The 25,418-nt window shown below is 35.9% G+C and overlaps 1 protein-coding gene across 1 annotated transcript in view; it reads right to left on the minus strand.

The window, feature by feature from the left end:
* Positions 1 to 459: 459 nt before the first annotated feature.
* The window catches only part of LOC149171018 (uncharacterized), a 36,247-nt gene continuing 11,288 nt past the window's right edge, over positions 460 to 25,418 (minus strand). The window contains exon 2 of the mRNA XM_089425810.1: positions 460 to 522. Coding sequence (XP_089281936.1) covers positions 460 to 522 — 63 coding nt within the window. The remainder of the gene's footprint in view (positions 523 to 25,418) is intronic.

The following is a 25,418-nucleotide window of genomic DNA, read 5'->3' on the forward strand; positions in this document are numbered from 1 at the left end:
GGTCGCGGTCGCGGGAGAGGCCGGAGGGGCCGCGGAGGTGGCCGTGGTCGTGGTCATGCCCGAGCTCGCGAGGAAGGTGGCAGTGCTGGGGTTCCTGGAAGGGGGCGAGGAAAGAGGGATATGCGACGCAAATTGGCGGAAGCCGAGAGCGCCTATATGCATGAAACTCATCCAAAAGTTCGGCGGTTTGTAGACCATCTAGAGGAGGAGGCCCTGCAGGAGCAATCGGATCTGGAAATGGCGGATTGGGAGCATTATATCCCTGACCCTGGCCACACCAGAGGGCGGATGTCCCTATATAAACAATCTCTGCACGTTTATTGGGGTCTGAAGCGTTTGCTTGCTAAGTCTCTGGAACAGGTAGCAGCGGAGATGGTGGACATCGCCTAAGAAAATCTGAAAAAAGAACTGAAGAACCTCCAAATTACTCTCATGATGCAGGACAGGAAGATCGATAAGTTAACTCAGCTCATCCGAGATGGTGGCATTGTTAAGGCGGAACCTGATCTTCAGCCAGATGACCTGAAACAGTAGCGTCTGACGGTTTTTTACAGATCACTCTTTTTGGTAGTTTCGTTATCATAGAAAGCTTTTCAGTTCAGTTCTGTCTTCGTAGTTTCGCAGTTTTGATTAGTATGTTAAGGTTGAACAGTAGTATTCTCTTTCCTGTTTAGACAATCTGACCATATACTCACCTGGACATGGGACATGACTTATTTTTGAAGCTCACTTGGTTTCCCTTCGGGGCAGGTGACGGAATTTATATGTACATAGTTTCTCTATTTTTCTATTAATGGAATCATACCTTAGCTTACAAAAAAACAAATAAAACTTCCGCTGAAAATAACTTCTCACAAATGTTTGAACATAACAAGCCTTCCCAATTGCGTTGTAATTCCTTTAGTGAAAGGTGGTTATTATGTACTCAGCCTACACTCTCAAAGGGTCCAAGGTTATTGTGGATAAATTTTGATAAAAGTTCATGGAAACTTTTTATCACAAAAAAATGGGTAACAATTGGCATCACTTTCTCTTGATTTATTTTTAAACTATATGTAAACACAATAAATTTAATTATTTTTAAACTATAGGTAAATACATTAAAGTTCATTTTTAAACTTTATGTAAATATAAAAAATTTAATTATTTTTAAACTATAAAAACACATTAAATTTATTTATCTCGTATTAATAATCGTTCGTTAATGAATAATTTTTTCATCTTTTATAATTAATTATTTTATTATTGGTTATTTGATCAATTATTTAATATGTTTGTGTGTGTTTTTTTTAATTCCAACATTTTTTTCAAAAATTATTTGGAAATTTAATGATAGAAAAAATCACACAGAGAATGTTTGTTTGTAATAGGAAGACATATATGTTAAGTATCAAAAATCATTTGGAAATTCAATGATTTGATGAAAGAAGAACTAGCAAAGGCAATGTTTGTAACATGGACACTGTTAAGTATCATAGGAAATTTATTTCTCTATTTATGAAGAGTGTTAGAGAAAAATGAATAAAAAGGGAGTTCACAATATTTGTTTTTCTTTTATAATTAATTATTTTAATACTAGTTATTTGATGAATTATTTAACATGCCTATATGTTTTTTTCCAAAAATATAATATCATCCAAAAAATAATGGTGACATTTTTAATGTTAAAGTAAATTTTATATTTCAATCATATTTAAATAGGAAATCATCATTTTAACAATCAATGGTTCATATATTTTTATTTTCATTATAAAATTTATATCACAATTTCAATGATTAAAACTTGTAATTCCAACAATTTCTCAAAAATAATTTGGAAATTCAATGATTTGATGAGGGAAGAACTCACAAATTCAATGTTTGTAATATAGAGACATATGTTAAGTATCATAGGAATTTTTTACTCTATTAAGGAAGAGTGTTAGAAAAAATGAATAAAAAAGGAGCTCACAATGAGTTAGAGCATTCACAATAGGTGTTTGAGTTAGTTAAATAAGTGGCAATGCTTGTTTCTAAGTGTAAGGGAAGATTTAGAGGTAGTTTTTTAAGGGATATTTTGATCTTCAACCAACTTATCTATGCATCTATTTTTATGCTCAATTCGTTAAAGAAGTAACCTTCTATTTCTGTCTGTAGTTATGTTGTCTTTGGTTCTCTATTTGGCTTGGGCTCTTAGATATAGACTAAGTGAGATATTGCTTTAGAAATGAAAATAGCTTATATGAAGGGATATAGTTTCGTTGATGGGGATCATGTTATGGATTTATAATCCTCATTGTATTTTCAATACTCAGTGAGGTAGGATCAAATCTCATAGGTTACAAAATCATGGAGTTAATGAATTTCAATTGATAGAGATGGTGATAGATACATTACATACAACTTCTAACAAGGGTTCGATTTCATGAGAAGATCTATAAACAATTGTTAACATGGAGAAACACAAATGATCGTAACGTATATGAAACATTTCTCTTGTCAGATATAATTAAGAAGAAATTGGATTTATATAAACAAGGTTACAAATTCATTTTTCTTTTTGTTATCAATTGTCCCATTCTATAGAGACAATTTGTGTTTCCCTAGGTCCTAGGGATGGATGCTAACACAATGTTTCCCAAAACTTCATAGCATTTTGTTGCAAAAGCACATATGAAGATTTCTCTTAGTGATGTGTTGTCTAAATGAGGAATTTATTCCTTTTTCTGGCATTGTGGTTTCTCTTGTACCTTTTTGCAAAAGGGTTCACTATCTCTTTCAATGTTGTATTATTCAACATCAAAAGTTTTACTCTTTAGATAAGGATGAATATTCTATGCCTAGATCAAGATGAAAAATATGAAAGTGCAGGTTAAAGTCAAATCCATAGATCTTAGATTTGCTAGAACCCTATCTCCTCCCTAGCCCTTATATTACAACGGTCATGGGAGGCCGTAAATTTTATCTCCTAAAACTCATATTACAAGGGTCATGGGAAATCGTAAAATTTTTCATAATTTGTATAAGGTGATCTAGGGGGGATTCAAACCTTTTCATTGGATTTATTTTTGCTTTATGTCTCAATTATTTGTATGGCCCTATGATATCCTCAATTCCATAAAGTTACTAAGTGTAATAATTTTTGCAGTTTTGGCATTGGAGGCAACTTTTGGCATCTTAGACTTAGGAAAAATGGGTGTATGGGTCCCACTCTAAAGAAAGGGAAGAAATACAAACCCCTTGAGGGAAGGAGTGTGAATTAATGGAACGTGGAGACCACCAGGGGGGCACACATGGGCCAAGAGTATAAAAGACAAAAGCGAGGAATTTTCTAATTATGTTTTGACCATTACGTTTCAGAATTTGACCTCTCTTGGAGTTTCTTAACACAAGGATTGGAGAGTTGTTGAGCATGAGAATTTCAATCGAAATTCCACACTGGTTTCAAAGAACTTTGAGTGTCTCCCTAGTTTGGAATTTGGGGAGTCCATTATGGGGCCTCTATAGGGCATTATTTGCAGCAGAACAAACCAGTGGTGTGCATTTCCTAGTTGTAAAGGTAGTTCACCTTGGTGGTTTCTAGGCCAACTTTAGTGATTTGGGTGGATAGAATTTGCAATAGCATTTCCCATCTTAGAATTTTGCTAAGATTTCCCAGGGGTACCTTTGGGACATTTCTGGAGGCCGAATTTCTCATTTTCTAACAGTGCGTGGAGCTTACTAGGAAGAGCTTATGTAGGCTTTGGAGGAGGTTGTTAGGAGCTCAAGGAACCAAGGAGAAGGGATTTATGAATATTATTTTATAATTTAGGGAGGATTTCACAGATTTAGAGTTGGGAAATTATTTTTAGCAACAAATTTCTCACAAGGGTATGCACATTTAGCCAATTGGGTTGTACACACCTGTTGGAGGGCTTTCTCACTGCTTGAAGTGGGGGTAACCCCTTTCCCAATTTTTATGGTTTTTAGGAGAAGAGTTTAGGGTTAAATTTTCAAAGCATTGTGAGGATTATTTAGCCCTAAAACCATTGCTCCAACCAACATTCAATAGGATATTATTACTAGGTAGTGTGCATTTCTTGTTCTGGCTCATTCCTCATCTGGGTCAAATATTTCTCTTATGGGTTTTACATAGCTTGCATAGAAAGCCCAAGTTCTATCATTTCAACTCACTCTATGTACTCCTACCCAGTTTATTAATAAAATGGATTAGTTTATTCTATTGGATATCTTGGTGTTCTAACTTGTGTTCGTGGTTTTTAATTTATCTTGTTGTTCCTACTTCATTATTTTTGTATTTACTGTTAATTTCCTTTTTAGGAATATTATAGTGGTATAAAAGCATGTTCTTGGCCATTTATTGGAGCAGGAATTGGTGATGCCACCTTGCTTTGGAGGTGTGTTCTTTCACAAAGGTAGGGTTGAGGTAAAAGAGGACATCATGGAGGCTAAGGGCCTGACCCTTTTTTAGATACTGAAGTAGAACATGCTAGAGAGTGTAATATCTGCGACAAAGAACCGATGGAGAATGAAGGAGAGCCTAAACATGGAGGAAAGGAGTTTACATTGGTAGATTTTTCCAGGAAAAAAATTGCATGATGGACATGCTGGCACAGTTGCTTAGCATTCATTTATAAAACCAAGGGAGATAGGACAACAATGGGGGAGGAGGATCTTGGATTGGTAAAGGGATACAAACACATGAATGCACAAACCATCAAGAGACGCCGCCTATAATCGATTATTCTAGTTTCCCCATTATGCCCCTATTTTCATATGGACCCATAGGAGATCTAGGATCATTTGCAACCTTGATGAGGTCATTCTTAGAGGGGATTGAGGAGTATGATTCGTTGGACCCAAGAATCAAGAAGGTCATGAATTTTAGGGAGTTATACCCCTTGAGAAAGAAGTATAGAGGTCGAGTTGATTCATTATATAGGGGAGGTCAACATGACTAGGACTTGTAGATGATAGTGGGTAAGATTACACTACTTTTCTTTGATGGGCCAACTAGGATTTCAGCTAAGGCATGGGTGCATAAGATGGATACTTATCTGGAGCTAAACCCCATGAAGGATACATGTTTGATTAATTTTTCCACCTTGCACTTGGATGGATATATATAATAGTGGTGGTGTCATGGGTTGATCACCCTAGGTCACGCTAGCATTACTTCCTACACTGAGTTCACACAAAGGCTTATAGAGCGATTTGACAGGAAAGCCCTAGAACTACACTTCAGAGATTTGGCCTAGTTCAATTACAAAGGTAGTGTTGAGGCTTATATCATAGAGTTCCAAAGGCTAGTAGTGATGTTGTCTTACATCTTGGAGGCGAGATTGTTTATGTTATTCATTGACGAGTTGATAGACACACTACATGGTTGGGTGAGGGCTTATAAGTGTGTGAATTTGCGTGATGTTATTACCAAGAATAGGCACATGGTGGATGGAGTCCCTAAGACTAGTATACCTCCCATACCTACCTTTCTTCATAAGGGTAAGGACATTATACCTCCTTGTAAGGAGTGGAAAGGATGTGGATAGATGGATGATGAGACCAGGAGGGACCTCCAGAGGAGGAAGCTTTGCTTCGCATGCTAAGAGCCATGGCATCCATGCCACAAATTCACTAAGGGAAAGGCCCATTACATTGAGGTGTTCTCTAATATTTAGCTTAAATGGGAGGATGTGCAGGAGTAGATAGGAGAGGAGGAGCACCATGATGCAGAGGAGGAGCCACATTCTCAAGATACCAAAGGAGGCATCATCACTTCAGTTACATGGATCTTGAGGTGCTTGACATTACATGTCAGAGGAACTATTCAAGGGAAATGAGTGACTGTTTTAATGGACAACAGGGCCACCCACAACTTCACATCTTCTCAACTAGTAGAATAGAGGTGGTTATTCATAAAACCTTTTTAGGGCTTCTTAGTTCTACTACTAGGGGATAAGAGTATGAAGTGCATCAGGATTATCCACAAGATCATGTTGACAATGGGGAAATACATGGTCACCAATGATTTCTTTGCTGTGAAAAGTATCAAACACTAATGTGGTGTTGGGAATTTAGTGGTTGTACTCTCTTAGGCATGTCATTACATATTACAAGGGCTTAGAGATGGAGTTATTGGGGCATAATGGGATGAAGTTAGTGTTAATGATTATGCATTCCTACCCCCACCACATCGTGTCAGACAACAAGATGGAGGCAAATTTGCAACATGTGGATATAGCATGGGTAGTGGAGCTCAATATTTGAAGAATTAGACTCACACACGATAGGCTCATCTAGACAAGTTAGCAGTCTTACATCTTGGCATCAACTAGTTTTTGGAGAGATTCCTCCAAGCCGACCAATAGACAGAGGTTTTGAGTACACCATAGAGTTAGAGGATAGGGTGTTGGCAATCGTCACCATTCCATAGAGGCATCCAAGGCATACTTGGATGAGATGGATATGGTCATTCAGGAGTTGCTAGCCTTGGGCCATATTAGGTTGACTTCTAGCCCCTTGACTTCTTTTGTGGTACTGGTGAAGAAGAAGGACAAGACTCTACAGATGTACATCGACTACAGGTCCATTAATAAGAAGAAACTCAAGAACATATACCCCATCACATGAATAAATGAGCTAATGGACTATTTGAGAGGAGAAAAGTACTTCTCCATGATACACTTGTGCTTAGGGTACCATTAGATTCAGGTGAGGGGGTAGGACATCCCTAAGACTACTTTTCGGTGCCACTATGGGCACTTAGAGTTCTTGGTTATGCCCATTGGGCTAAGAAATGCACTAGCTACTTTTTAGTCTTGCATGAACCACATGTTCTACAAGTGGTTGCACAAATATGTGCTGGTATTTTTTTATGATATACTGATATGCAGTTGGACGTGGGAGGAGAACTTGTAGCTCTTGGAGGAGGTGATGCGTATTTTGGAGAAGTAGTATTTGTACGCCAATATGACAAAGATGTTGTAATCGAGCCATGTGATTGGGGAGGATGGAGTATGATTTCACGAGAAGAAGATTTGGGTCATTCTGGATTAGCCTACTCCTAGGGGAATGACAGAGCTTAGAGGGTTCTTGGGCATGTGCACATATTACTAGCAATTTTTGAATGGGTTTCCATAGTTGGACGCACCCCTCATAGATCTAAAAAGGATTAGGGGATTTGAGTGGACATATACAACACATGAGGCTTTTTAGCACGTAAAGGTAGTGATGAGTTCCTGCCTAGTTTTAGCACTACCATATTTTTCAAAGCCCTTCATACTAGAGTGCGATGCATTAAGTGAGGGCATTGAGGTTGTCTTGATGTAGGGTGGTAACCCCATCGGTTATGAGACCTATAAATTTTGGGGTTATGAGAGGTTGTACTCCATATATGAAAAATAGATGTTAGCCATAATGCATGCATTAGCCAAGTTCATAAAGAACCTAGTGGGGAATATATCTGGGGTAAAGACTTATCACAATAGTTTTTAGTTCTTCTTGGAGCAGAATGAGCTCAATGACAGGAAGCACAAGTGGGTCAGCAAGATTCAAGCCTATGATTTTGAGATAGAGTATGTTAAGGGGATTCAAGAATAATGTGGTTGCTGATGCACTTTCTAGGATACCCCTGACACTTTCTCTCATGGATATTGTGCAATATTGGAGGGCACAAATTTTGGTCAAGTACTCCAAGAGACAACAAGTGTGTAATATTTTGGATGGAACATTTGGGGATGACGGGTACAATGTCATGGATGAGGTGATATACTGCAAGAATCAGATTTATTAGTTCCAAGGTCTCAACTTTAGGAGAAAATCCTGAGGGTAGCACACGATTCATCTCTTGTAAGGCATGCCAGTTTCCTAAAGACCCACACAATTGTCAGGGAATGTTTCACATGGAAGGGCCTCAAGGGGGATATCTTGAGATATCTGCATGAGTGCAGCACATGCTAGATGAATAAGGTAGGGCACACACATCCAACATGACTACTTTAGCCTCTACCTATTCCAAAGGAGAAATGGGAGAGGATCTACATGGACTTCATCACAAGGCTTCCAGTTATTCAAGGGTGAGACTACATCTACGTGGTGGTGGATAGGTTGAGTAAGTTCACCCACTTTTTCATTATTCTAGCTAGGTACTTAGCTTCACAGGTAGTCGAGCTCTTCATCAAGGAGGTGTTCAAGTTGCATGGCCTTCCAGAGACCATTATTAGTGACAAGGATAATAGGTTCATGGGGGGATTTCGGTAGGATCCCTTTAGATTGGTTATTACTGACCTCACACCTAATATCAGCTACCACACACAGACTCATAGACAGATGGAGGTAGTGAACAAGTGGCTGGAAGGCTACTTGAGAAACTACATGACAAGGAAACAATGAGCATGGGTGAAGTGGATACACCTAGGGGACTATTGCTATAACACTTCATATCATATGTCCATCGGTATGTCCTCTTTCATAGATATTTATAGTTATGATACTTTATATTTCTTTGACATGGTGTTTGGAGATAACAGGGCCCTAGGAGCTAGATATTGGATCCAAGAAAGCGATGAGATACTCAAGGCTCTCAAAGACACATTATAGGTTGCAGAAAATTAGTACAAGGTCTATGAAGACTTCCACCTAGTTGAGAGGTAGTTTGAGGTTGGAGACTTGGTCTATCTACCCCTACAATCGTATTTGTTAGAGTTCTATAATAATAGGATTCATAATTTGAATTGACTATGAGTAGTCTGGTAATATTTTACATACTTTTGCTTTCTGCAAAATGTTTTCTCGTATTAAAAATAAAAAATGTAAAGCGGGTGAAGTCCTAAAAGAAAAATCAAAGGACTAATAAAAGAAAAAGATAAAAAAAGAGTATAAAGTATAAACCCCACCAAAAAGAGATAAAAAAATAGATTCTGAAAGTGATGCAAATTCAAATGCCACTACTTTTTACTTTACTTTTCAAAATAAGATTGTGTGCAACTTGTCAAAAATGCTACAATCCATGATGGTCAAAAAGATTAATCTTGATTCATTCATGCTTTAAAGTTCATGTTGATAGATAGAGAATAAAGATCTAGCCAAACTGTTTAATCTTGGCAAATCAGTAGTTAGGTAGAGAATAATAATGAACTCAATAGTTTAATCTGAGCCATTGGAAAGTCATAAGGTTAGAATTAGATAGTTTGATTACAAAATAAAAAGAAATAAAGGGTCAGCAAGCTCAAATGCACCTAGTAAATGAAGAAAAAATGTTAGGGTAAATGATGGGTAGGCAAAAGCAGTTTTCACAAGGCATGGAAAGCATCAATTGGTTTATTTCATATTACTAACTTCCTTCCAGACTGATTTACCCCTTGTAAAAATATCCCTTCCCCTTCATTTTACCTTTTCCCTTATTTCATCTCATTTTCCCTTGTAAAATAACCCTTTTTCCCTTTATTTTACACCCTCCCCTAGACATTTCCTTTTAAAAATCATTCTCCACTTATCAATTTCCCTTTTTTTCATTTTAACCCACTAAAACCCCCTTATCCTAAGTTTAAATAATTAAAATGTATCGGGCCCCATTGAGAAACCCTCCCCAATACCCTTTTAACTCATATCCCTAGCATTTTTTTCCCTGCATACCATTTCATTAACCCCCATTTTAATTCGATAAACTATAGTTTATTTTATTAAACCCCCGCTGTAATATCTTCGTGAGTCCCACATTTTATTAACCCTCATCACATATATTAATTCCCGTATTTACTTTTTAATTAACCCAACCCTACTCCCCGACTTATCCCTCACAACTCCACCACTCGATAACCCTCCCATCACCCACCGCTAGATCCAACGGCTCGCATTCTAGATCGCACACTCTGACGTCTGACTTCTAGCATCACAAAAGTATGTGAGATAAGTTTTTTTCCCCGCCCGCCTTTTTGCTACGTGGTAGCCCCATGTTATATACAATCCTCTAAAATAATACCACCATACCACTTTTAAGTGTGCGATAAACCACCTTACCACCTCCTCGATGAAACCACCCTGCTATTTAAATTTAATCCCGCGCCCAAAGATTAACCATTGTTGGTTAAAAATGAAACAAGTAGCCCTTTCCAATATTTTCACTATTATTCTGTTAAGGATTGAAGAAAAGAACCTTTGTCGACCTATTCTAAAGTGCCAGAATATCTGCTGAACCATTTTAAGTCATTTACAACCAGAATTCAAACTTTTACTACCAGAAGACACTACCGAATCCGATTTGAAGCAGTATAAAGACCATTGAAGCCTTAGAAAGCCTTCGCTGCCCCCAGAGAACCATTCTGTATACCAAAGCTTCATTTTCCAGGTATTCCTGATGTGCCAAAGGCTTGTACTTAAGCTTTGCACAACATTTCTAATAGATTAATCAATTGAACTAATTTAAAAGCCTTGCCGACCTAAAGAAAGCCACTATTGCATCCAAAACCATTTTTCCAGACTGTATTCATCTTTTCACACTATTCTAGAGGTCCTAAGCCTACTTCTTAAGCCAGATAGTGATAAATTGAATAAAATAAAAAAATCTATGGCTTCCCAAAGCATTCTGAATGCAAAAGCCCTACAAACTCCTCACCTAGATATTGACCACCTCCCATTGATTGATAGAGATTTCCAAATCAAAACACAACCTCCCCTAACAATCTTTTAAAATTCCACTGCTGAAGCAAAGATAAATTCCTCAACCAGAATGATGATATTCAAATATGGGAGTCAAATTTACCCAAATACTTGTTCTCACAGGTATACCAGTTCCCTGAAATCATCCACCTATGTCAACTCTGCTATTTCCCAAGTCGAAGAGCCATAGTCTCTCCTAACCAACAAATTTTGTTCACAATCACAGTAGGATCAATATATGAAATGTTGTAGGTCTAGGAAAAGCCTGATGAAGCCCCATTTTCTATTCAAACCCTAATTGATGTGTACTTAAAGTTGGACCTTCCCAAGAGATCCCAAATTTTTCAGACTTTCCTCCTAGAAAAAACTCAAGTTCCTACATACAACCCTCCATATTCTGCCACCATTTTCTATGAGAGAAAAAGACGGATTGTAACCATGTTGTCCTGTATTCTAGGATATATTGCTAATGAACATGTAGATGAACCTATACTTGGTTTCCTTTCAATTTTTTGCCCAGGCAACCCTCCAGCTACAGTTTTCAATTTTGCCCAATTCTTAGTAGACAGAATCCATGATCAATTGATCATATTGCCAGATGAAAGAGTATTCAAATACTCTTCCGTATTGTGCCATATGTTTCTATATTTCCAAACATAAAGGTTTATAGTTAACATCCAAAAACTGGACACTGAGGGCAATCCTAGATCTGTTATCTTTTGGACACCCTTAATCCAAAAATATTCCACTAATTTCAGCTACAAGGACTTCATTCATTCATTTTTTCACCCAGTTGTTAACATGCTAAGCAGTAGCAATCAACCCAGGGCTAGTGATGAAATAAAGAAATTTTTACAGTTGTCAAAACATAGTAAAACCAGAGACTGAAATTTATATGAAAACTAAACTGAAATTAGGGTGTATGGATGTCAAATAACTCCATATAAGCTGCCCAAATATCTCCCCATGAGGATATTTGCACTAGAATATATCAAGAAAATTATAAATTCAGATGATGTTAAATTTCTATCAGCCAAGACGAAAACAAAGTTTAAAATCAAGAACCAGCTTGGTCCTTTTAACCGCAATAATAGGGATGCTGGAGAGGAAACAAAAAGATGTTTACAAGAAAGGAAGTTCAATTATAGTTTCAAATGGCAGTATGATCCTTTGGGTGTCATAAACAAACTAAGACTCAAGTTTAAATTGAGCCCTTTTATTCATGAGTCCAAGCCAAAGATTGAAAGATATGGCAACCAGTCAAAGTGGTTGGAAAACACCTTACTGGATATGGAGAAGCACATGCATACTAGTTCCATTCTACATACTATAGCCCTACAGGACAAAAGTGCAAAAAGGACTAGAGAAGAGGTTCTTGCTCAAACAAAGATACAACAGATAACAAATTTTAAATTATGTATAGAAAAAGAACAAAGCTGAATCCAGTAAATGAGCAAGAAGAAGTAATTGATACAATTGAGATCATTGATACAGACGCTGTAATTAAAGAAAATTCACTTCCATCAGTTTCAAAGGAAACTCATTAGCCTTCAACTTCTAGTGCACAGATCATCAAGAAGCAGCATATGTTGAAGTCTCTTCTTCAAGTAAACCAATGGACATAGAAATAGACATCAAAGAAAGATACAAAGATATTAAGGCCAAAAATGAAGAAATAAAAGCTTAAATATATTCACAGTACTTGAAACAGACTCCTGGAAGCCATAACATATTACTTTCTGGATTTGATTATAAGACAGGAAAAATGTAGATGACCTTTTTGCAGCCCGCAGTTCAACATCCTAAGTCATCAACAAATTACAAAAAGAAAAATTCTCTAGAGAAAACTTCAAAATTCTCTAGAGAATATCAAAGCACAATTAAAACTAGAGAAGGCATCCTCACAAGCAAAGGATAACATAATTAAATCATTGGAAGACTTGGTTATTGAAATTGGCTATAATCCAAATGGCATCAAGGCAGAGAAAAAAAAGAAGGAATGAAGACATTGTTGTGTTGAAGAAGCAACTGAAATTATCTCCTACTGAGCATCCACAAGCAAAAGAAGTTTTGGAGAATGAAGGCCCAAAATATCAAATGATGAATCTAATCCTTCAGTTGACAACTCAACTGAAAGAAATGGAGAAAGAGATGGAAAAATTGGTGCAGGAAAAGAAGGTTACCATGGAAGCAGTTATTGTCACTACTATTCCTACAGTTACTACAACAGTTCCTTCTACTTTAGCAGCTTCAGCAACCACAACAGTTCTAGTAGCTACAACACTTCCCACTACATCAACAACTACATCAGTTATAGAATCATCTACCGCAGCAGCTCATCCTAGTGATGAAGCAGGTAAATTAATCAAAGCTATGTAGAATATGTCCATCCAAACAAATGAAATAAATAGACATAAAAATCAAATAAAAAGTCTAGAAGATGAAAAGAAGTTGGTACAAATCATGCATAAAAATGAAACGCAGAAGTCAAACGGATTGACTCAAAGAATGCAGAAGTTAGCGAAAGAATTGACATTGAAAGAACCACTTGCCCAAGCAAAGCAGCAGCTGTGGGCCAATATCATTAACTTTGTTAATGATATTTGGCTATCCATCCAAGTCATATTTGAGTAAAAGGATTTAATCAAGGAAGCAATTGAAGCTATTCAAAAAGTTAAGGAAGAACTTGGTAAAAAACTAGAGGAGGCCAATGAAATCATTAAGTTTCTTAATTCCAAGAACAAACAGGAATTGGAAAAGATTGGCATAAGTGACAGCACTGAAAAAATTCTAGAAATGAGAAAGGTAATTTCTAAGAGGAACTTGATTGTACAACTTGAAGGCAAGTGTAAAAACATGGAGTTTGCAATAACCAAATTTATGGTGAAATTTGATGATTTGAGGTAGAAATGCTAGCCAAATCATTTGGTTATCAATGAAAGATTAATGAAGCATGAAGACTATGATAAGAAAATCAGAGAAGTGGCAAAGGAACAAGAAAACAATTTAGCCATGAAAGGAATTCCAACAGGAAAAGTGCTCTATCAGACTTTTGAGAATCTCTTTTACCTCCAGCATGAGGTAAAATATCTCTTTATCAACAAACCTACATTTTAAAAATACACAGAGGCTGATGAAATATTCAGAAGAATGGTAAAGATTAAATTACTAGATGTAGAGTCTTGGGAAAAGTTGAATGATTTTAATGTGAAAATGAAAGGTAAAACAGTTAAAACAGAGCAGTTAAGGTAAAATAGTAAAGAGTAACAAATCAGTTAAGTTAAAGAGTACCATATGAAAGACAGAGTTTAAAAGTAAGAAAACAGAGTTTAAAGATAAAGCCAGCGTAAAAGACACTCAACATCATAAAAAACAGTCAGTGTAGAGCAACAACAAAAGAGAGAAAGTAGCAAAAGATCAAAACAACAAACAATAAAATCAATAAAAGTAGGGACAGCTAGCCTTTAGTCTCCTAGGTGTCTCTATATTCTTGCATAAAGATATTTCTTTTTATTTGAATAAGTCTTAAATCAGTTTAGGATATTTTGTAATAATTTTTTGTATAAATACTTCATAATTTGAAGTATTGTGGGGAATTTCTAAATATGGCTGTAGCTAACTGATCTATTACCTAAAGGTTATTGTACCAAAATTCCAGTTGACAGACAGGAAAAGTTATAAAGAAACTTCCTTACAGGATTCATGTGTTGAGTTATCTCAGTGAAGTACAAATTTCATTTGTTCACATTATTTTCTAAGTATTCCATAAATTAATATGTGTTCTAATTCTAAATGTTATCACAGGGATGTTACTGTAGAATTTGCTTAAATGTTACACTCTACTTTTACTGTTATACATTTCTATCTTTTCTTCTGATATCTGGTTTAGAGAACTCTTAGTTTCCCTCCAATCCCAATTGATTCTCTTCATCCTTCTTCATTGTTTGGTTTAAGGAATTCTTAGTTGCTCCTTGATCCCGATTGAAAAGTCATTTCACCATCCAGCCTTGAGATATGCTATTGCTCACCTATCTTTCCCTGTAACATTTTCTTTATAATTTGTTGTTGTTCTTTTTTCAAATCCTTATTGACTCCATAGCCTGATGGAAAATGGAAAAGCACCCATTACTATAAGTCACTAATTCCACCAACACAATCAAAATAAACCCAATTAAGCATACATAATTAGCCTAAAATCCATTAAAATAAACAAAGTTAAATCATATAGAGAGAGTCCTCTCTGAGTTTAGGAAGGCTAGATCCTAAGCTCCAAAGTAGATTTGTAGTTTCCTCTGATATTTCTTTTTAACACATTGAACAACCCTTGGAAATTTTGGAGTGCTAACATAGTGGCGACCATACTGGGGAGTTCAGTCCCTAGTTAAAATCAATCTTAATGGAGACAATTTTTCCTTATTTTTCATCCTAAGGTTGCAAAGGGTTGTTCCATATCATCCTTATAAGTTAAAATTATGGCTTCTAAAATAACATACTATACCAGGGCTCATCCTGGTCCACAACCTGCTACAATTGTTGATGATCCTAACAAAATTTTAAGAAAACCAAGAAAAGTAGAAAGTCAAGAAAGCATTAGTCAGCTAATCAAAGAAAATTAACTTCCTAAAGAGTTATCAAACTTAGAGGATTTTCAATTTTATTTATCATTTGAGCATTCTTTGTTTTGTACCAAATCTGAAAATTCAGTCCATGATACTGTAATAGATCCTACTTTTATTCACTTTATTGAATCAAAGAATAATACTATACATCCTGATTTAGATCAACATGTTCTAGACACTTTTGACAAACTTGATGCTTTAACCTCAACTTTGATAAGGCACATAAATGAAGCCTATTTTCAACAGTCAATTGAATTAGCTGCCCTAACTACTGCTACTCCTAAACTCTCTACAAAATCTTTAGAAACTGTAAATACAACTTCATTTAGTACCACCTCACCTATAATATCCACCACAATTCATTCCACAAAACCATTCATACCTAAAATTCCTCTCCAACCTAACATTTTAGCTTCATTTTCAAGCCTTCCAAGTTCATCTTCAAGCACCACTACTCTACCTCCCAGTCAAACCAAAGCCTTAGCCATGGCAGACAAATATGCACCTTTGGCCTTAAGGGCCCCTTTACATCCTATGCCATAGGATTACCAGAGTAAAATTGTTCAGTTTGATGGTACTGGTCAGTATACTGCTCAACAACATGTAAACAAAATGACAGATTATTTTGAGTTACATGAAGTTGATGAGGTTGATGTACAAATGAGATTATTTTCACAAACACTGGTAGGGGATGTTAAAAAATGGTTTAAATATTTACCTACTGACCATATTACTGATTTAGTTGGTTTCCACCAATTTTTCATAAATAGGTGGGAAAGAAAGAAAAACCCTCTCCAGATATTATCTGAATATGAGAACATTAGGAGATCTCCTAGTGAATCTGTTCAAGATTACTGCACTAGGTTTAACAACATTTACAATGCAATTCTAGTGAACATCAGACCTCCACCAGACTTGGCCCTGATTAAATTTCCAGATGGATTTGATGCTGACATGTCCTATCAATTAAGAGAAAGAAACCCTCCAACTTTAGAACAGATGCAGAGTGATGTAGTTAGTGTAGAAGCTAACTTGTTGGCTAAAAGAGCTAGAATGAGGAATGAGAGGAGAGTTACCATTAAGGAAGAACCATCCACCTCAGATGTTAAGATAGATAGTTTAGCTAAAAGCTTATAAAATCTAATGGATAGATTAGAGAATATGGAAAGAAAACCTCAGTGGGAAAATCAACAAGGACCTCAAATCATAAACCCTAACTTTAGGAAAAATCCTAATACTAGAAAATCAAGAGAAGGTGCACCTGATCAACAAATTAGGCCACCTTTCCAAGAAAATTATGCTAAAGGTTCACAACAGCTTGAAGAATACTATGACATCTAGATAAACTTGATGGGAGTAAACAATGAAGATGCCATTTTTCTTACCCAGGAAGAGCAAGAATTGTACTTGTTACAACAATTACAATTAGAATCTGGAGAGTCCTTTGACTACAAATAAGGCTATGAATCTGCTATCTATGAATTTCATAAATAGTATAGCCTTAGAAGCAAAAATAACACAGAAGTTCCTACTAAGAAATCAGTCCAAACCCAAACTAAGAAAATAGCAGAATATCCTGTGACCAAAGTTCTACAAATTCTACCTAGAGGAACTCAGGAGGCTTCTAGCCCAAAAATTGTAGAGATAACTTCAGCTAAAACTCAAACTTCAACTACTACTCAAACTATTCCAAATAAGAAAATAGAAAGAAAAACTGTTGATACACAAACTGAATTACCAAGTGCTGGTAAAGAAGACAAAAACACACAAACCCAAATTGCTAAAGATGAAATCATTCAACTAAGAAAAACTCAAATGCCATTCAATATCAAAATTGAGATAGCCAAATTGAAAATGCAAGTTCCTTTAACAAAGCTGGTAAAAAATGAATCATACAAAGCACAAATTACTGAAACACTTGACATATGTGAAGGCAAAGATGCTGTAAACCTTAATGATGATCAACATGAGTTATTATTTGGTCTAGAAATCAATGGAAAACATCAACAAGGGGGTATTCCTCCATTCTACATTAGCTTAAATGTTCATGATAAAATCCTACATAATGCTATGTTAGATTCAGGAGCATCTCATAACCTAATGCCTAAAGCAGTCATGGAAATATTAAACTTAGACATCACTAGACCCTACAAGGACCTGTTTTCCTTTGATTCTAGTCAATTCAAATGCCTAGGCTTGATAAAATATTTGTGTGTAACTCTAGTCCAATGCCCAACAAAAAGTATTGTTATGGACATAGTAGTTGCTGATATTCCACCTAAATATGGTATGTTGTTATCTCACTCATGGGGAGCAAAATTACAAGGATCTCTACAATTAGACATGTCATATGCTACCATTTTTGTATTTTGACAGCAAAGAAATATTTACAGAGAAACCTTGATGGAATAAATGGTAAGTAGTTAAGAAATACCACAAAATTAGCCTATTTATTCCATGCATTCTAATCTGGACTCATTTATCTTGTATAATTCAGACAATGGCAAAGATGAAATCACAACTTTAGAAGAAAAACACAAAGAACCTGATAGCGAAAACATAACACATGAGTCTCTATGGAATTTAGATTTTGATGGATCTGTGAATAGATTAGGAGCAGGAGCTGGAGTATGGATCTATAATTTAGAAAATGATCATTCAGAAGGACATGCCTTCAGATTAAACTTCAAATGCACTAACAACATGGCAGAATATGAAGCATTGGTGCTAGGCCTTCAGATCATAAGAAAACTTGGAGCTAAAAGAGTTTCCATCATGGGAGACTCAGAACTCATTATAAAACAAGTCAAGGGAGAGTACATTACCAATAACCCTAGACTTAGCTACTACAGAGAAACTATCCTAGACTTGATAAATTGTTTCCTTGAAACTGACTTTGTTGTCATTCCAAGAAAGCAAAACATGCAAGCTCATAGCTTAGCCACTTTTTCCAGCACATGCAAGTTACCATTCTAGCCAAATCATCAGTACACAGCTGAGGTAAGGCATAGACCAACCATACCTGACAATTTAAAGTATTGGCAAATTTTCTCACATGACAATCAAATTCGTGATTTTATGGTTTCTGAAGGAGAATTTCGAAATGGTAATATAGACACTGACTGTACATCAGATTATACCATCAATAGTGAAATAGATGTAAATGATGTAAATAAGTTAGAACCAACTAAATTCACTAAATTAGAAATAGATAAACTAGAAACAGTAGAAATTGAGGAATTAATCAACGATGAATCAAAAGTTTTAAACCTCAAAGACAACTTTTTTCCTAAGGGATTAGCCCCTCTAGAAGACATCTTTGACTTCAATGATGTAGCTCGAAAACCTAAAATGGAGCCTCTAAGATCAGATATAGAGGAATGCAATATAGGGACAGAGGAAAATCCTAAGCTCATCAAGATATCTAAGTCATTACCCCCAGAGGAAAAGCTAAAATACATTAGCTTGTTTAAAGAATTCCAAGACATCTTTGCCTGGAGTTATGAAGACCTCAAGTCTTATGATACCAGCATTATCCAGCATAAGATCCCAATTAAAGAAGATCAGAAGCCCTTTAAATAGAAACTAAGGAGAATTAACCTTGTTCTTATGCCATTAATAGAGAAAGAAGTTAAAAGGATGTACGATGCTCAGATCATAATTTAGTCCCCACTAGAAAGCAAAAATGAGAAATCAGACTCTATGTTGATTTCAGAATCTTGAACAAAGTATCACTGAAGGATAACTATCCCCTCCCTAAAATGGACCACATTCTCCAGACGGTAGTAGGGTCATCCAGAATTTCATTACTTGATGGATTCTCTGGATATAATCAAGTCCTAGTCCAACTCGAAGATCAAGCAAAGACTACATTCACCACTCCCTAGGGAACTTTCATGTATTTGAAAATGCCCTTTGGATTGATTAATGCTGGAGCAACATTCCAAAGAGAAATGGACATAGCTTTTGCAAAAGAAATCCATGATTTTTTAGTCATTTACCTAGATGATATCACAATGTTTTCCAAATCAGATAATGAACATCTAGATCATCTAAGAAGAGTATTCATTAAATGTAGAAAATTTGGCATATCCTTAAATCCTAAAAAATCACTTTTTGGATTAGAAGAAGGAAAACTCCCAGGACACATAATTTCAAAAGAAGGCATTAGAATTGATCCAACTAGAATAGAAGCAATCCTAAACATCATTCATCCTAGGAACATTAAATAATTGCAATCATTCTTAGGTAAAATAAATTTTCTTAGAAGATTCATTTCTAACTTAGTAGAACTAATTAGATATTTGAATAACATGTTGAAAAAGGATTCAACACTTAAGTGGACAGTAGAGGCTAAGCAGTCTTTTGAAGCAATCAAAGAAGCCCTTACTAAAACACCTGTCCTCATAAGTCCTAATTTCAACAAAGACTTCCTGATTTTTTCATATGGTTCAGAACACACTATTGCAGCAGTCTTGTTGCAAAAGAATGATGAGGGTTATGAACAACCAATCGCCTTCTTTAATAAAACTTTGAGAGATTCGACACTAAAGTATAATATAATGGAAAAAAAGGCTCTTTCTTTACTAAAAGCCATAAAGGATTTCAAAGTATATATTCTGTACTCTCACATAATAGTATATGTTCCAAACTCAGTTGTAAAGGACATTCTAACTCAAAATGGGCTTGATGGAAAAAGAGGTAAATGAATTGCCATCATACTAGAATATGATATTGAGATCAAGCCTACAAAATTGATTAAAGGCTAGGGTTTAGCCAAACTCATGGGTGAATCGAACTGTCGAGCCTTAGACATAAATTTCGTTCCTGCTATAGATGATCAGGAAGAAATGGCGACTCCACAAATCAGTGAAGCTTTCATAGATTCACCCTAGTATGCAGACATTATTTTCGTTTTACTCAACCTACAAGCTCCTCCTAGTTTATCTAGAACTAAAAGTAGATTCCTAAAGATGAAAGCAATGAAATATTGTATCTTAGACAATGTTTTATTTTGGAAAGATAATGGTGGCATTTTGTTAAGTTGTTTATTAAAAGATGAAGCTGACAAAGTCATGCAAGAATTTCATGCAAGGGATTGTGGGGGACACCTATACTGGAAAACAACTGCTGATAAGATTTTAAGGGCGGGTTTTTACTGGCCCGCCCTTTTTGCAGATGTCAAAAAATATGTGACCTCCTATCACAAATGCAAAGTATTTGAAGGCAAGAAAAAACTATTACCTTTACCCCTCAAACCACCATCCTCTACCCAACATAAATGGATTTTGACAGCCACTGATTATTTCACCAAGTGGATAGAAGTCATCCCTTCTAGACAAGCCATAGATTTTGTCATCATTTCATTCCTTGAGAAATCCTTTCTAGATTTGGATGCCCACAAAAGCTCATCACTGATAATGTTGTTGCCTTCAAATCCAAGAAAATGGTAGGCTTTTGTAACTGAAACCACATTACCCTTGGCCATTCCATGACCTATTACCCTCAAGGTAATGGACTTGCAGAATCCTCAAACAAAAGCCTTGTTAATATCATCAAGAAAATGTTAGAAGACAATAAGAAGACCTGGAACAAAAGGTTGGTTAATGCCTTATGGGCAGACAGACTAACTACAAAAAAGTCCATTGGTACATTTCCTTATCAACTAGTATATGGAATGGATGTTGTTTTTCCATCCTCTTTAGGAGTACCCGTGATGAATATGATCCAAGAACTACAGGTAGAATCCAATGATATCCAAAGGAGGATAAATCAGAAAATACATTTGCAGCAAACCAGGGAAGAAGTATATGTCAAATCCCAAGTGATCCAAGATAAAATCAAAAAGATTTTTGACAAGAAAACCAAAGTTGATGATTTTTACATCGGTGCCAAAGTACTCAAATGGGATTCCATAAGAGAAGAAAAAGGTAAACATGGTAAATTTGATTTCCTATGGCAAGGCCCTTACATCATTTATGGTTATAGAGGTAACAATGCATTTTTCTTGAAGCAGTTAGATGGAATAGATCTACCAGGTGGACCAGTCAATGGTAGAATGTTGAAGCATTACTTTTCCCCAGATTAACATTAGTTCATTTGTTTACTTTCCTCATTGTACACAACATTGCAAAGTTTAGATTGGATTGGATGATTATCTTTTGAGGTTGAAGCCTGAAGAGAAGGCCCTAAGATTTGAAAGGTGTAGCATCATATGTATGAATAAAGCAGATCACAGAAAAGAAGTTACAAGTCAAGCACAGCCAAAGTTTCAAAGGCTATTGATCTTAAAGTTCTTGACATTTCACCAGGAAATTCCATACCCATGTGGAGCCACTGTTAGGGTCCTATAATAATAGGATTCATAATTTTGAATTGACTATGATTAGTCTTGTAATATTGTACATACTTTTTCTTTCTACAAAATGTTTCCCATATTAAAAAAAAAAATGTAAAGAGGGTGAAGTCCTAAAAGAAAAATCAAAGGACTAATAAAAGAAAAAGATAAAAAAAAGTATAAAGTATAAACCCCACCAAAAAGAGATAAAAAATAGATTCTGAAAGTGATGCAAATTCAAATGCCACTAATTTTTACTTTACTTTGCAAAATAAGATTGTGTGCAGCTTGTAAAAAATGCCACAATCCATAATGGTCAAATAGATTAGTCTTGATTCATTCATGCTTTAAATTTCATGCTGATAGATAGAGAATAAAGATCTAGCCAAACTGTTTAATCTTGGCAAATCAGTAGTTAGGTAGAGAATAATAATGAGCTCAATAGTTTAATCTGAGCCATTGGAAAGTCATAAGGTTAGAATTAGATAGTTTGCTTACAAAAGAAAAAGAAATAAAGGGTCAGCAAGCTCAAATGCACCCAGTAAATGAAGAAAAAATGTTAGGGTAAATGATGGGTAGGCAGAAGCAGTTTTCAAAAGGCATGGAAAGCATCAATTGGTTTATTTCATATTACTAACTTCCTTCCAAACTCATTTACCCCTTGTAAAAATATCCCTTCCCCTTCATTTTACCTTTCCCTTATTTCATCTCATTTTCCCATGTAAAATAACCCCTTTTCCCTTTATTTTACAGCCTCCCCTAGACATTTCATTTTAAAAATCATTCTCCCCTTATCAATTTCCTTTTTTTCATTTTAACCCACTAAAACCCCCTTATCCTAAGTTTAAATAATTAAAATGTATTGGGCCCCATTGAAAAACCCTCCCCGATACCCTTTTAACTCATATCCCTAGTATATTTTTTCCCCACATACCATTTCATTAACCCCCATTTTCATTTGATAAACTATAGTTTATTTTATTAAACCCTCGTTGTAATATCTTCCCGGGTCCCACATTTTATTAACCCTCATTGCATATATTAATTCTCGTATTTACTTTTTAATTAACTACGTTACATTTTAATTAACCTGACCCCACACCCCGACTCATCCCTCACAACTCTGCCACCCGATAACCCTTCGATCACCCACCTCCAGATCCAATGGCCCGCATTCCATATCGCACACTCTGACGTCCGAATTTTAACATCACAAAAGTATGTGAGATAATTTGTTTTCCCCGCCCGCCTTTTTGCTACGTGGCAACCCCATGTTATATCACATCCTCCAAAATAATACCACCATTCCACTTTTAAGTGTGTGATAAACCACCTTACTACCTCCTCACGTTAGATGAAACAACCCTTCTATTTAAATTTCACCCCGCACCCAAAGATTAACCAACGTTGGTTAAAAACAAAAGAAGCTGCCCTTTCCAATCTTTTCACTATTATTCTATTAAGGATTGTAGAAAAGAACCTTTGCTGACCTATTCTAAAGCGCCAGAATATCTGCTGAACTATTTTAAGCCATTTACAACCAGAATTCAAAATTTTACTACCAGAAGACACTATCGACTCTGCTTTGAAGTAGTGTAAAGACCATTGAAGCCTCAGAAAGCCTCTGCTGCCCCCAGAGAACCCTTTTGCATACCAAAGCTTCATTTTCCAAGTATTCCTAAAGTGCTGAAGGCCTATACTTAAGCTTTGCACATCATTTCTAATAGGTTAATCAATTGAACCAATTTAAAAGCCTTGCCACCCTAAAGAAAGCCATTGTTGCATCCAAAACCCTTTTTACAGACTGTATTCATCTTTTCACACTATTCCAGAGGTCCTAAGCCTACTTCTTAAGCTAGATAATGATAAATTGAATAAAATAAACAAATCTATGGCTTCCCAAAGCATTCTAAAAGCAAAATCCCAGCAATCTCCTAACCTAGATATTGACCACCTCCCATTCGCCGATAGAGATTTCCAGATCAAAGACACAGCCTCCCCTAATAATATGTTAAAACTCCACTGCTGGAGCAAAGATAAATTCCTCAACCAGAATGATGATATTCAGCGATGGGTGTCAAATTTACCCAAATACTTGTTCCCACAGGTATACCAGTTCCCTGAAATCATCCACCTATGCCAACTTTGCTATTTCCCAAGTCAAAGAGCCATAGTCTCTCCTAACCAACAAATTTTGTTCACAATCACTGCAAGATCAATAAATGAAATGTTGCAGATCCAACCAAAGCCTGATGAAGCCCTATTTTCTATTGAAAACCTAATTGATTTGTACTTAAAGCTGGACCTTCCCAAGAGATCCCAAATTTTCCAGACTTTCCTCCTAGAAAAAACTCAAGTTCCTACAGACAGCCCTCCATATTCTGCCACCATTTTCTATGAGAGAACTAGACAGATTGTAACCATGATGTCATGTATTCTAGGATATACTACTGATGAACACGTAGATGAACCTATACTTGGTTTCCTTTCTACTTTTTGCCCAGGCAACCCTACAGCTACAATTTTCAATTTTGCCCAATTCTTAGCAGACAGAATCCATGATCAACTGATCAGATTGCTAGATGAAAGAGTATTCAAATAATCTTCAGTATTGTTCCATATGTTTCTATATTTCCAATCAGAAAGGTTTACAGTTAACATCCAAAACTGGACACTAAAGGCAATCCTAGATCTGTTATCTTTTGGACACCCTTAATCTGAAAATATTCCATTGATTTCAACTACTAGGATTTCATTGATTCATTTGTTCACCCAGTTTTTAACATGCTAAGCAGTAGCAATCAACCCAGGGTCAGTGATGAAATAAAGAAAGTTTTACAGTTGTCAAAACATAGTAGAACAGGGGACTGGTATTTATACCAAAACTACACTGAAATTAGGGTGTATGGATGTCAACTCACTCCACATAAGCTGCCCAAATATCTCCCCAGGGTATTTGCACTAGAATATATCAGGAAGATCTTAAATTCAGATGATGTTAATTTCTATCAGCCAAGAAGAAAACACAGTTTAAAATCAAGAACCAACTTGGTCCTTTTATCTACAATAATAAGGATGTTGGAGAGGAAGCAGAAAGATGTTTACAAGAAATGAAGTTCAGTGATAGTTTCAAATGGTAGTATGATCCTTTGGGTGTCATAAAATAACTGAGAGTCAAGTTTAAATTGAGCCCTTTTATGCATGATTCCAAGCCAGAGATTGAAAGATATGCCAACCAGTCAGAGTGGGTGGAAAACACCTTACTGGATATGGAGAAGCAGATGGATACTAGTTCCATTCTACATACTCCAGCCCTACAGGACAGAAATGCAAAAGGGACTAGAGAAGAATGTTCTTGCTCAAACAAAGATACAACAGATAACAAATTTGAAATTATGTATAGAAAAAGAACAAAGTTGAATCCAGTAAATGATCAAGAAGAAGTAATTGATACAATTGAGATCATTGATACAGACACTGTAATTAAAGAAAATGCACTTCCATCAGTTTCAAAGGAAACTCATTAGCCTTGAACTTCTAGTGCTAAGATCATCAAGAAGAAGCATAGTGTTGAAGTCTCTTATTCAAGTAAACCAATGGAAAGAGAAATAGACATAAAAGAAAGATACAAAGATATTAAGGCCAAAAATGAAGAAATAAAAGCTGAAATATATTCACAGTACTTGAAGCAGACTCTTGGCAGCTAGAACAGATTACTTTCTGCATTTGATTATAAGACAAGAAAAATGCAGATGACCTTTTTGCAGCCCACAGTACAGCATCCTAATTCATTAGTAGATTACAAAAACAGAGATTATGATATTCCT

This window comes from Pinus tabuliformis, chromosome 4_2 (genome assembly GCF_031772625.1).
Source record: "Pinus tabuliformis cultivar Carrire ecotype Pingquan chromosome 4_2, CPIR1, whole genome shotgun sequence".
NCBI classification, from domain to species: Eukaryota; Viridiplantae; Streptophyta; class Pinopsida; order Pinales; family Pinaceae; genus Pinus; species Pinus tabuliformis.